The sequence below is a fragment of the Arvicola amphibius genome, chromosome 13 (genome assembly GCF_903992535.2).
Source record: "Arvicola amphibius chromosome 13, mArvAmp1.2, whole genome shotgun sequence".
Lineage (NCBI taxonomy): Eukaryota > Metazoa > Chordata > Mammalia > Rodentia > Cricetidae > Arvicola > Arvicola amphibius.
Window position 1 is genome coordinate 1,471,010 of NC_052059.1, and position 13,808 is coordinate 1,484,817.

The window sequence follows — 13,808 nt, forward strand, 5'->3', positions numbered from 1 at the left end:
GGCGGCTCGGCCCCTTTGCATCCCAGTGGCGCTTTCTCCTCCCTTGCGAAGCCCGTCCGCCCCTGCGCCTCCTTCGCCGCGAGCTTCCCAGTCCCGACGTCAGCCCCACATTTACCAATGAGCTGAAGAGGAGCCTGTGAGTGACGGGAAGGACAACCGATGGGAGCACGGCGGACGGCGGGACTAGGCATCCGCGGGCGGTCGCGAGTGGGGAGCGGCGCGGCGGGGGGCGGGACGCGGCGGGATGGGAGGGGGACGGGAGGCCCCTCCCCTGGTGGCGGCGGCGGGCTTGCGGAGCCGCAGGAGTTTAAGCACGCGGGAGGGAGATGCGACCGCCGCTTGGGCTCCTTGCAGGTAACGCGCCGGGTAGCCCGGTGAGGGCCGAGCGCTGCTGCGGGGCGAGCGCAGTTGGGCGCGGAAAGGGCGCGGGCTCCCGGGCTCTCGGCAGAATCACCAGCCCAGCGCGGCCCGGGGGCCTGGGGGCGGCGCCCGAGCACTGCACCTCTACTGGAGGAGTTAGCTACGGGACCCGAGCTGCCACTGGCAGACGCGGGCCCCGGGCACTCTGCGCCCCGGTAGAAGCCGCACCCCGGACAAAGAGCGCGCGGTAAGGGGTGCGCGCCCCGGGCTCAGGCTCCGGTGCTGCCCTGCCACGGCCGAGGTCGTCGTACCATTCCCGTGCCTGTCACTGTCTGACCCAGCCGCGCAACAGCTTCTTGACCCGGGAGTGCACCCGGTGCAGCGGCCACCTGGCCGCGGGGTTCCCGTGCCTGGTCGCCAGCTGGCCAAGGCACGGGCGACGGCTGGACACAGCCGGTAGCTTGGCCGCCTGCCCAGGGTTACGCGGCGAGTCACCCTGCCGCGCTTGGAGTGCCAGCTACTCCGCTCTCCGCTGAGAAGCAAAGCCGGCACCGCTGGCCTGGGAGCCTGGAGCGACCGAGCTGCCACGAGTTGGGGAAACCAACCGAGCAGGTGGTGCAGCTACCGCCTCACCTCCGGCGAACTCCACGGGGAGCCTGGGTTGTTGATGTTGTGGCTGTGAGCTGTTTGTGTTTTCTTTCTGTTTTTAACTACACACAAAAGAAAGGAGGAGTTAGAGGAAAGATCTAGCCACTGAGTCATCCACACTTCGCTCCCTCCCCGGAAACAGATGGATGGAGAGAGTTCCTTGAGAAACAGTTATAGTCAGGATTGACGAAATCCCCTCTTTGTCCCCTGTACCTGCACCCCCAATAAGCTGTGCACCCCAGGTGAAATGGGGTGAAGCGGGACGGCCCCGCCCAGGTGGGAAAATGGCTACAAGCTAAGTGGAAACTTTCTGAGGCAGAAATTCTGAGTGTGAAACATCCCAGGTCCAGCCACTTGAGCATTCTTGAGTTAAGGTGGGTCACAACATGATGCACCTCTCTCCGCCTTTGGCTCAGCCTTGCGGAGGATGGCTGGCCCCTTTGCCTTGGGCACTCCGTATGTTAGCTCTTCCTGCAATGTCCTGGTCAGAAACCACCACATTGTTTAATTTGATTTCCTGAGGCAAGGTCATGCTCCTCCATTTTGGAGGACAACTGGCCCTAGATGCATTGCCCGTAATGTGGAGTGCAAGAGCCTTTCCAGCCTGCGGTAAATTCTTCTGTTTAGGTGGCCTCTGCTGGTTTTCCAGGGTGAATCGTCTAGGTTGGGTATCCCTGCTTTTTTGCAGCCTGGACTGCTGTGTCCAAAGTTATTAGGGGTTCATGGTGCACAGTTCCATGAAATTTAGCCTTTGGGGAGACCCTGTTTGACCTTTTGATTGACAGATGGATTTGATTTAACATCCTGAAAGTCGAGGCTTAATATTAGGAGTTTGAGAATCAGAGCTAAAGACTACTGGTTTGTTCCACACTGAACCACTCTTAGGGAGCCAATTCAAACAGGAGTTCAGTGGTCACCAGAACACCAGCTTTGTTAGGGTAACTGTCTCTTTTCAGACTACTCATAGTAGGTTCTGTGTAGGTGGGTCATTACTGAAACTGAAGCCACAGTAGGTATCTTGTTTGGCCCCTCCATAGAGTGGGCTACCTACCATCCAAGGTGTGGCTGAGGAGCCAGGGCTCCCAGGCAGGGCTTTACCTGGAGAAGACCAGTAAGACAGGTTGCTTAATCAAAACCAGAAAGTCCTTTCCTAGACTGTATCGTGGATATAAAGGTCTCCTTCTCTGCCTCATTTACCCTTGCACCACGCCTTTTTGTAGAACAAGGGTCATTTCCTGGTGGAGGATGGGGAGTTGGGATCGTTGTGCGATATACAGTTTGTACAGGGCACAAAGATGCTTCACCAGGGATGCCCCAAAAAAGGGTTCCCCTTTTGGGAGTACATCTGGTCACCTGATGGGTTCTGCTGGTCATAAAGGTGGCAACATAGGCATTAAGACAGGGATCAGGGACTAAGAACTGACCAAAACAGCATGGGTATGGAGACTAGCTGTTTATACCACCTCACTCAGTCCTTACCATACCCTAAAGAACACAGTGGTAGCCGGGCAGTGGTGGTGCACCCCTTTAATCCCAGCCCTCGGGAGGCAGAGGCAGGTGGATCTCTGTGAGTTCGAGGACAGCCTGGTCTACAAGAGCTAGTTCCAGAACAGACCCCAAAGCTACAGAGAAACCCTGTCTCGAAAAACCAAAACCTAACTTATTCTATAGATGAAGAAACTGATCTTTAGGAAAACAGTGTGGCCACCAGTTCATGTTGATCTGTCTCCACAACCTTTGCCATGGGCTGCCGTACTGGATTCTGAGAACGTCACATGGGTTTCTCATGTATTGTAATCTTCCTTGGCGTTTGCTGATAAAAGGCATAGTCTGGACTGTTCTATGTATGTGAGCACATATCAGTTAAACATATGGGAGCATCTGAATATTTTCACTGCAGAGCAGAGGTGCTTCCATGAAATGGCAAGAGCCAGTGAGGACTAGATTAGGGTAAAAGACACAATGCCTGCACAGTAGGTCCTATGCTTTTGCTCCCCACCGGGAAAGAGAAGATTATTTAACATCAACTCATCCATTCACTTGACTTGCCAAAAGTGGGGACCTGACCCACCAGAGCACCCCAAATGTTGGGGTCCGTGGCCCACCCTACATGTATGAGTTGTTGCTTGAATCATGATTGGCTTGGGCTTTGAGTATGAATAGCTAATTTAGGGACAGATTATTTCATCAATCAGTGAATGTAAGACCATTTGAACTTCATAGTAAACTGTGATTTCATATTTAAATGTTTAGGGCTCAACCCGAGAATATCAGAACCAGTGGTATGACCTTTTGTGGCTTCTACACAGTCTATGGAAGTTGCTATGCCTTTAAAGTTGGTATAAACCATTTGTTTTCCTGTACACTTGATTTTCTAAGTAGAGGAACACATTTATTACTTCCATTTTTAACGCTGTAGTGTCTTTGTTGGTACTCAGTCTTGTTTTAATTTTGAGGTGGCAGGAGTAATTTCTTTAGCTAGAATGTAAAACAGCAATCAGGGTCTTCATGATGACCTGGCTGCAGTTAGGATTGAAACAGTGGTTTACCTTTTCAGTGGAAAGTAGGTGGACTATTCCCCCAGCGCTGTAAGAGCAAGACTTACATCAGGCAATGGTGCTCAGGGGACAAGCAGAGAAAGAGTTGCAGGCTTTTGTGTCTGGGTTGTAAGTGCAACTCTGCCTCCGGGAAGGGTCAGTGCCGCCCATCACTCTGGCTCTACCTTTATTCTGACAAAAGACTAAAAAAAGAAAGATATCTGTGGCGTGAGATCCTGAGACTCCTATTTGCCTGACTTCCTGTGGATCTAGGTATTACTTGGCGATCTAGAACCAAATATAACCAAGCTGCAGCCCGGCCCAGGGGACGAGAATTTTCTTTTATTGGCTTAAAAGCAGAATGGAAGTTGTTCTAGGGAGGACCAAAGCTTTTACACCAAAAAGCCAGTACTAAGGGAGATTTTTGCAAAGACTGTCAAACTCATGGAAAGTATAATGATAGTTTGCCTTCTCCCAGCACCCATTAAAACCCCAGGGGCTCTATTCAGAAGATGTCTCTATCACCTTGGCCTGTGGGGGCATTTTCTTGATTAATGATTGATGTCGGAGGGCCCAGACTACTGGGTAGTGCTACCCCTGGACAGATGAGCCTGGGCTGAGTAAGAGAGCAGGCTGAGCAAGCTAGTAAGTAGCATTCCTTTATGACCTCTACAGCTAGGTTCCTGCTTTGAGTTCCTTCCACAGCTTCCGTCAGTCATGGGCCTACAAGCCAAATAACACCTGCCCCCACCAAATATATCTACCCAGCGACAGCTCTAAGGTAGGCAGTGTCATGTCCATTTCATTGCGAGGAAGTCGCTTCAGAGAGTTTAATTACCTCTCTAAACATACAAGATTGGACTGAGCATCCTGGCCAGAAGGCAGTACTTGTAGAGGATGTGGTGGGAATAAGAACAGATAACCTGATTTGCAGATAGTTTCGTGTTTGAGTCTTGGAATTGGCCCAGGCTGTCACACAGCTTAGGTCTCATAGTTTGCCTTGATCCACAGGAAATGGGTAGAGACTCATACAACGCCACACAGCTAATAAATGGCAAGGCTGTGGCAAAACCACTTTGTTTGGAAGTATGTATTTCTGACTTGGCTCTTCCCGGTACACGCAGTCAGCTCTTTGGGCAGAATTGAGGCAGTTTAGTTCTTTCTGGGACCTTCCAAAGAAACTGGTTATTCTCTCTCTATGTAAACCCCAGTTCAATCAGTCACTATCATACGCCCTTACCTCACGAGTCCTCTCTAAGATTTTCAATGAACTGGCATCTGCCCTGTGTCTACACGCATACTATAAGGTCTGTCAGAGCCGGGGTCACAGTCGTATTTCATAAGCACGCTCTAACTCCCTGCCCCCACCCCAGTGTGCCAACAGTGAACAGTTACTGATTTTTCTGGGTTGATAAAGTTGATCGTTAACTTTTTTTTAAAGCCATGTAAGCTGGCTCTGAGAATTAAAAATGACTTGCTTTATGGGGCTAGTAAACACAGGATTCTATTAAATCAGAATTTCTGAAAGGAAGCATCAGAAACCCAAGGGCTTCGGAGTTCATAGGTCATGTTAGGGTTGGGAAATCTGCCTGAATCCCAGGTCATTTCTGTGTTGACTGAAGTTTCTTCCCGACTTAACATGCCTAGCGACCACCTATAAAATCACAGCGTACCCCCTATGTAGCTCTTGCTTACGGTAAAGGTGTTCACTGCAGAAGTGTGCTTAAAGGTATTTACATGATGTTATTTCCCTTGCAGATCCCTCAGCATAATGCTGCTGCAGGAGGCTGGCAGTCTGCAGTTTGCAAGATGGCCGAGCTGGATGCCGCCTTGGATCGCATCATCCCGTCTTCTGTCCTCCCCCCTTTCTGGGCTAAGCTAGTAGTAGGATTTGCTTCCCTCGTGTGTTTTGCCAGGAGCTATGATGGAGATTTTGTCTTCGATGACTCTGAAGCTATTGTTAACAATAAGGTTTGTGTCTTAATCCTCTAAGGAACTTAAACATGCAGTTTGCTTATGTCTTAGTAATCATCCGAGTTGGTGTTAATTCTCTGATAAGCTTGGGTTGACTCTTGGTCAGGGTCTCACTTAAGATACAGAGTTCCCATTTCATTTTATGTATTAACTCCTGTATTTATTGCCTCGGGTGTGCAGCCCCTGTCTGTGCTGAGATCCCATCCACACATGTATCAGAGAGGTCATTCTGCTGAGATTACAAGACCAGGGGTGTTGCAGAGCAAAGCAGATTGAGCGCTTCGGGTTTTATGAAACTTTTCAGAACTGTGAGAGGAAAGAAAGACATCACCATTTGTTCTAGTGATGGTTGGATCTGATCACCTATCGAGGTGTGAGGCTGTGCCTCTGTCAGCTGTGTGAGGGCAGCGGGCTGACAGCTGCTGGACGGAAGCCATGTGCTGCTTGCTGAGGGATACAGGCTTCCCACTCATCTCATGTCTGGAGACTCAAGTTTGCTGACCATGCAAAATCCTAGTCCACCTTGTTCCCCAGTTGCCGCTTTATAAGGTTAGGAGACTAGTCACCCTTTTTTATTGTAAAATGGGAAGGCAAAGATCAGATGGGCCCAAAGACAGTGAGAATGAGAAACTTGGAGGCAGGCAGAATGGGTGCCCAAAAGTGGCATGAGACAGAGCCTTGTGATCGTCTCACTCAGCACACAGGCTGCATCGCTAACCCTTGGCCGGGACTTGAAGGAGTGCACCTGCCTGTCTCTCTGGGGCGTGTCATTGAAGGAGCTTTTGCAGCACGGTGCTGCATGCTCATAAGAAATGAAGGCCACTGAGATGACCCAGCAGGGAAAGGCATCTGCCACCAAGCCTGATGACCCCTCCCTTGTCTTCACCTGCCACCCATGATAGGGGACTCCTTAAAAGAGGCAAGTCGCTCTGAACAGCTGTGCCACGCTGAAGACTTGCTAGACACAGAATAACTTTTCCAACAAGCGTTCACCTCTTTCAGTTCTGTGATTGTGGTGACTTTCATCACACCTCTACCTGGGTGTGTGAAGGGTTAATTCAGAACCTGTGCTGGAAAGTTCCATTGCGCTGGGAAGATGGAAGCCTGGGCTGTGGTGTGTGGAGTGTTCTGGTGATTGCTGTAGTTATCCTCAGGCGGGAGGTGGGCAGGCGTCTTGTGCCTCTGCCCAGTGTGGTTTGAGCAGTATTTTCTGTAATGTCACCTCCTGCCAGCCCGCCTGTTCTCCTTCTTTGTTGAGTGGAATGCACACCTCCACTGTCTTCATGATGTCAGCAGGCGGTTGCTGGGGGAGGGAGTTGGATTCCATTTGCTAGATGCTTCCCTGGGCTGAGTTGCCATTTTTTGTCCCACAAGAGGATCTCTGAGTCAGTGCTGTTAGGAGGGATTTCAGATATAATCTAGTGTTCCCATAAATCATTAGAAGAGAAACTTGACCTTTCCCTTGCACACTCTGCTTCGTGTAGGCTGTGCCTCGTTAAATATTTAGAGCTTCTTTGGTGTTCGTTTCTGTTCGGAGGGAGGATGAGGTGCTGCTCCCCACCACCTCACAACTGAACAAGCCCTTTTGTGGCAAAACACAAGGGCCTGGGCTCCCGCTTTTGTCGCTGAGTTAGCAGATGGATCCTGTAGTCTTTGCAAAACATCCAACTGTCTCGTTGGGTGGATGCTCTACATTTTTAAGGCCACTGAAGCTAGAAGGGAAAGTCACATGAGAATCAAGCGATCGACTTTGCGTCTGTTCCTCCTCCTGAGGCCTTCCCTGAGAGTCGGCAAGCACTTCATTCAGTAGCAAGTACTAAAGTCCATATTGCAACGTAGGTATTTGTTCTTTGAGGCCACCTGTCAGTTAACCAACTCTTCTGTGTGGGAAGGGAATTGTAAAGTGTGTGTGTGTGTGTGTGTGTGTGAGAGAGAGAGGAGAGAGAGAGAGCATGCCACGTGTGTGCAAGTGCCTGAGGTGGCAGAGGCCATTGAATCCCCTGGAAATGGAGTTGCAGATGATTGTGAGCCCAGAATGGATGCTGAGAACCAAACTCAAGTCCTCTGAGAGAGCGATATGCATTCTTAGCCACTTAGCCATTTCTTCTGAGTTTGAGCATCCTTCTGTGCTCAGAAAGCAATTTTTTAGAAAGCCGGTGATGGTGTAGTTTCTCCAATTAGGTACACTCACCTGCTGGATTTCAGGGCTAATCATGTGACGATATAGACCAAGAGTTAGAAGGAGTCGTGGGCCACCCAACATGGGTGCTGGGAACTGGACTCAGGTCCTCTGAAAGAACAGAACATGCTTTTAGGTGCTGAGCCATCTCTCCAGCCCCCTTGTTTAATTTTTACAGCACTTAGTTTCATATTTTAAATGTAAGGTAAAATGCTTGTAAGCATGCTTGGTATAATATAAGGCCAAATTATCTCAGTAGAAAGAGAGAGTTTTGTTTAATATTTAATAATTTTATGTTTTAAAATTGTATGAAATTTTTTCCTCTAGTTTCACAATCTGCTTAACTCATGACCAAAAGTGAAAATTTTAAGAATTATATTTGCCCATACTTGTTTAAACTGGATGTTTCTCTAATACTTCACCTTATTTAATTGACCGTGAAAGGCTAGTAGTGGCCTTATGTTGCCGAGCGGTCTGTTCCTTCTGCATGTTTTAAGCTAAGCACCTTCTGTATTTCAGCTCATGTGGTCCAGGCCTTGGGGAGCGCCAGTCTAGTGATAGAGATAATTAAGCCATAGCTGTGAGTAACCAGTGAGCCAGGTGTTATGGGTACAGATATGAGATGCCGTGGAATCCACAGAAAAGGATTGAAGTCCACTTGGGATGTCAGAGGGTTGAAGATGACCATCTAGGGCAGATTTGCCTATGCAAAGCCTCTGGGAGGGAACTCAGGAGAGTTGAGTTAGGCAGATGTGTGTAGAGGCTATTGCAGCCCTAAGAGGACATTGACTTTGACCCAGGAAGGTGAGACGCTATTGAAAGGCTTGTAACCAACTGGATAGTTAATGTGCATTTAGAAGTACTTTGTGTAGAAAGTGGGAGGATATAGTGGCTCTTTTAAGAAGCTTGCCCACATCCTGGAGAGGAGATAATGGGGGTGAGGGAGCTGGGCCTGGGGCTGGTAAGGAAGGATGAAGTGGGCAGAGTTGACAGCTTGGGGGAGTTTTCAAGGCTTTGGGGCAGTTTTCAAGGCTTTGGGGCAAGATGAGGGGAGGGTCTTGACTCCTTGTCCAGAACATCCCATTGTGTTCCTGCAGGACCTTCAGTCAGACACACCCCTGGGAGACCTGTGGCATCATGACTTCTGGGGCAGTAGACTAAGCAGCAATACCAGCCATAAGTCCTACCGGCCACTTACCGTCCTTACGTTCAGGTAAAGTGTAACAGTAGAAACAGGAGCATCATTGGAGATTTCCACATGACATCGTATGTGGGGGTTCAGCCATTAGTTTTTAGGTAGGTGGAATCCATTTTTATTGTAAGATTCTGTACTTATTTAAGGCTTTAGGAAGTATGCCACAGGAAGTTGAGAGGCTTTGACTGAGGAATCTCCATATCAGCTACGCAAACTAAAACTGGAATTATGCAGATATTAGCCTGGTCCCTGTGCAAGGATGATGCTCAGACCAACAAAACGTCTACGTCTCTCTGGTTCTCAGAGAGCCCACCCTTTACTGTTTGGGTAGCAAAGCACCAGGGGAACAGTACAATATGTATCAAAGCAACACAGGCATCCCATAAAATTGTGGGGCTTTTTTTTAATGACAAAATTGAGCTCTTAATCGTCCTACCATTACCAAGTCAATATGTAAAATGAAAATGAAGTTTAAAGATGACTTCTAGTCCCCATTAACTAGAGTTACTAGTCACATAACAGTTCTTATAGCTGTTTCTGGGATACATTTAAATTCTTGTGTATCGCTCTTGCAGAGAAACATTTAAAAACAATTAGAACCACCAGCAATTGAGAAGTAGTCAAAAGAAAGACTCACACTAACAGTAGAAAGGTATCCTGCAGATGAAGGCTAGGGATACATAATGTTAAAGCTCATTTGTGTGTGTGTGTGTGTGCAGAGGGTTAAGTGGATAGCTTAAATCTAGCCCCCTTTGGGATAGCCTTGAAGTGAAGGATTTGTGATTTATCTTGTCCTTGGGTAATAATCCCTTAAACTAGCTCTCCTTTTGATTTTCCTCTCCCTGTATTTTCGGTGCCTTCCCCTGTGACACGGCCATTTCTCCCACTCTCCTCTATGGGTAATTGTTTTCATGGTTTCTTCAGGCTTCTCAGCTGGACAGGTATTATTGCCTTGACGGTCTTTTCATGAAGGAGGCACCAAGATCCTTCAGCACCCCCGTTCTGTTGTGTGTGTTCATCCGCTGTGAGCAACCACCGTCTGTTGCAGGATCAACTACTATCTGTCAGGAGGCTTCCACCCCGTGGGTTTCCACGTGGTCAACATCCTCCTGCATGGTGGCATCTCCATCCTCATGCTCGACGTCTTCTCAGTACTGTTTGGAGGCTTACAGTACACCAGTAAAGGCCGGAGGGTTCACCTGGCGCCCAGAGCTTCCCTGCTGGCGGCACTACTGTTCGCTGTCCATCCAGTGCACACTGAGTGTGTGAGTATCCCCCACGTGTGACAGTCTGCATGTGTGTGAGACGTGTGTGGTGAAGTAAGACGTGTGTGTGCTGCTTTTCTGAAATGGGCTTTTCATGTGTCCCCCGTGGTTACAGAGCACACATCACAATGTTTTCAGGAAATACACGATACTTTCTCTGTCAGATATTTGACACAGTGGGTTCTAGGTCAGAGGACCCTCTCGTTATGGGCAAATAACAGCCACCAAACTGAGAGACTGTCTCCTCAGAGTGTGCTGTGATCTTGGGTGGCACTGTCTGTTTAGCCTGTGTGATAACTTCAAGGGCATCAATGTTAATGTTGCCTCATTTTGCACCCTAAAGACCAGCAGTTAAGAATCCTTCCTCAGTCCTCAGACTGGGTGGGGCAGTTTTTCTATTTATTTTATTTATTTTTGGAGGGAGATAGGATCTTATTATGTAGGCCCTGGCTGGCATAGAGCTCCCTATGTATACCCACAGAGATCCACCTGCCTCTGCCTTCTGAGTGCTGGGATTAAAAGCATGCACCACCGCACCTGGTCTGAGACAGTTTTTCTGTGGTAGCTGACTGTATGGTTTACAAAATCCTTTCTTAATATAATTAGCATAAAAGCAGTATGACATCAGATGGTCTGGTACAACTTTATAGGCAGTGAGATCCCAGGAGGATAAAGAAGAGTGTAGGGTATACCAAAACTCTCAGGTTCCATGGCCCAGGCGGGTGCAAGGGAGCTGCTTCTGAAGTTCCCTCCTCCCTCCCTGGGTGTCTTCCCCTTAACACCCCCGGCCAGGTGAGGAACAGCAGTGACAGGAGCCTTGCCTGCTGCCCTGTGGCTGTGTCTCTGCCTGGACATGAAGAGTACACTGTAGACATAGACTGTGGAGATTTAACTGGACACATGTGAGGTCGCCAGGAAACCCCTGCGTGCACACCTGAGCACTCGGGAAACGTGAGGCGGCATGGTGTTGAAGTAAGATTGGATTCAGTCATTCTGGGAGCACCAAACACCTGGGTTAGAAGCTTCATAGGCTATTCCTCTCACAGTGGGCCTTGACCTCTAACAGACATTTAAAGGCCTACGTTTAACTGATTACCCTATTGAGAGACTTAGAGTCAATTCTAAAATGTTAATCAGGATTCTTGGTTTTAGAAATTATGATTTCTCATAATGTCTGTTCTTTGGTTTCAAGAATGCTGTGGAATTTTTATTGTTGTCTTCCATATCTTTGGTGAAAGGCTGTGGCGGCTGCTGCTGGAGCCCACTTTAAACCCTTTGTCTCTTATCTGTGCACAGCCATGGCCAAGTTAGAACTGGTTGCAGCCTCACTTCTCTGGTCTGTGTGTGCATCTGACACAAATAATCATTCATAAAAATCGAATGATTAACCAAAGGTTTTTCCAAAGTTAAGATTTTTACATATTGAAAACTTGATGTATAAAAAGGTTTCAAGCCCTGGGTATGCTTACACATGTTTGAGCATGTACAAACACACACAGGCACACATTGCAGATCAATGCAGTTTATCTGGTAATCTTTAGAGGCCATGTTTCAGACCTTTGGAAGGAATTGAGGGGAATGGAGAGATAGCACAGCTCGTAGAGTCCTTGCTGTGCAAGCAGTGGAGACCTGAGTTTGGCCGCCAGCACCCACAGAATACCCCCCTACCTCGGCATGGAGTGTGGGCTTATAGTCCTAGTGATGGGGAAGGAGAGACTGACTGTACTCAGGGCTGCCAGCCTAGCCTAATTATCTAGTTATGGACCTATGAGAGACTCTGACTCAACCAAGATGGTCCACCTCTGGGAAATAATACCCAGGGTTGGTGTCTGGAGGGGGTGGCTACCTGTGGGGTTTCAGAAAGGAATATTTGAAAATTCTCTTCCTCTCTCTGTCATTCCATAACAGACATTTAAACTCAGATTTTGGAAAATAAGGGATAATTAAAAATTACCATTCACAGGCAGATATTTTGCTTGTTTACCTTTCATTAATTTGACACACTATCCAATTTCCTCTTATCAGCTTTCTCTGTTAATCGCTCACTCTCCTTTTTTTTTTTTTTTTTTTTTTTTTTTTTTTTTTTGGTTTTTTCGAGACAGGGTTTCTCTGTGGCTTTTTGGAGCCTGTCCTGGAACTAGCTTTTGTAAATGCCAGCTTTAAATGTGTGCAAAGAGCAAGGCACCTGGAGCTTATCTTCAGGAGGCAGGGGGATGCCTCATAGATGTCCTGCCAGGATGGGAGAGAGCTTCTGTGGTGTGGCCGTGACGGTCCCCCCTTGTGGCATGAGGACAGGGCAGATTGGAGTAAATGTGTGTCTGTATATGCTTTGAAAGCATGGAGTAGCAGCATGGGCCCTACCAGGTTTTAATGACATACATTTCTTTTAATTAATATGAATGTATTTTGTGCCTTTACCCCACCTCCAGCCTTAATACTGAAGATATTGTTGCACACTGTTAATAAATACTTATATTTTCTCTTTTATATTATTACTGGGGGGGTTTGTTTTGTCTCCCCCCACCTGCTTGAGACAGGGTGTCACATAGCCATGGCTAACTTTGAATGCCTGATCCTCCTGCCTCCTTCCAAGTGCTGGAATGATAGAGGTGTTCCACCATAACCAACTCAAGCACCCTAACATTTCCTAGCCATCCAATGTGCCTGGGGTAGAGAGGCTTCTGACTAAAGCCAAGGTGGCCCCAGGCAGCGTGGGATCAATTGGTCACCCTTCAGTCTGATCCCTATCTGGATTCTGATTGGTAGGGAAATCTTTACAACCAAATTGACTTTTCCTCCGATGATATAAACCAAAATCAATCAACACCCTCTCCCTCAAATATGCCATCTCAAATCACTCTGGGTTGTTAGCAGGCGCATGAGGCCACTGACAGGGTACTGATTCCTGTGAAGGGAGAGGAGCAAGAACAGATACTGCTAGGCCCCTGGATCAGATACCCCCACAAGGACTCCTTGAGGACATGAGGCCCCATTGTGCTGAAAGTGTGGCCAAAGATGACAAGTTGCCTGGTTCTGGCCTCTTCAAGACTTCTACCCACCCATTACTGCACCCTGGGTTCTGGTCTCTTCAAGACTTCTACCCACCCATTTCTGCACCCTGGGTTCTGGCCTCTTCAAGACTTCTACCCACCCATTTCTGAACCCTGGGCTCTGGTCTCTTCAAGACTTCTACCCACCCATTACCCTGGGCTCTGGTCTCTTCAAGACTTCTACCCACCCATTACTGAACCCAGATGTTTTGCCAAGGATGGGACAAGGGACAAGATACAGTCTTTCCATCCCAAGATGGTCTCACATTCACCTGTAGCTATTTAGACGGGGCTGACTTTGAACTCTTGTCCTGCCTCCGCCTTCAAGTGCTGGGATTGTAGGCATGAAACCATCATACTCAGCTTCGAACACTTAGCCTTCAACACAAAGGGGATTAGTACAGGAACCCTTGCTCACTTCCTTCTGACCCCCAAATTCTTAATTCTTGTCCCTCGTAAGGAAACTTAGATGCCACCTGTTTAATTGATTGAGGAAGGGTATGTTGATTTTTTTTTCCCCAGAAAAATCTTGACGGAAGTGTTTGAGGTACCCTGAAAGAAAACAAAAACTGTTGGAGAGTTTACCTGAAAATACATATT

At 48.0% G+C, this 13,808-nt stretch overlaps 1 protein-coding gene across 1 annotated transcript in view; it reads left to right on the top strand.

The window, feature by feature from the left end:
* The first annotated feature begins 262 nt into the window (after positions 1 to 262).
* Positions 263 to 13,808, top strand: part of Tmtc4 (transmembrane O-mannosyltransferase targeting cadherins 4) — a 57,801-nt gene continuing 44,255 nt past the window's right edge. The window contains exons 1-4 of the mRNA XM_038310579.1: positions 263 to 354; positions 5,304 to 5,516; positions 8,796 to 8,911; positions 9,942 to 10,158. Of these exons, the coding sequence (XP_038166507.1) occupies positions 5,355 to 5,516; positions 8,796 to 8,911; positions 9,942 to 10,158 (495 nt within the window). The 5' untranslated portion in view covers positions 263 to 354; positions 5,304 to 5,354. The remainder of the gene's footprint in view (positions 355 to 5,303; positions 5,517 to 8,795; positions 8,912 to 9,941; positions 10,159 to 13,808) is intronic.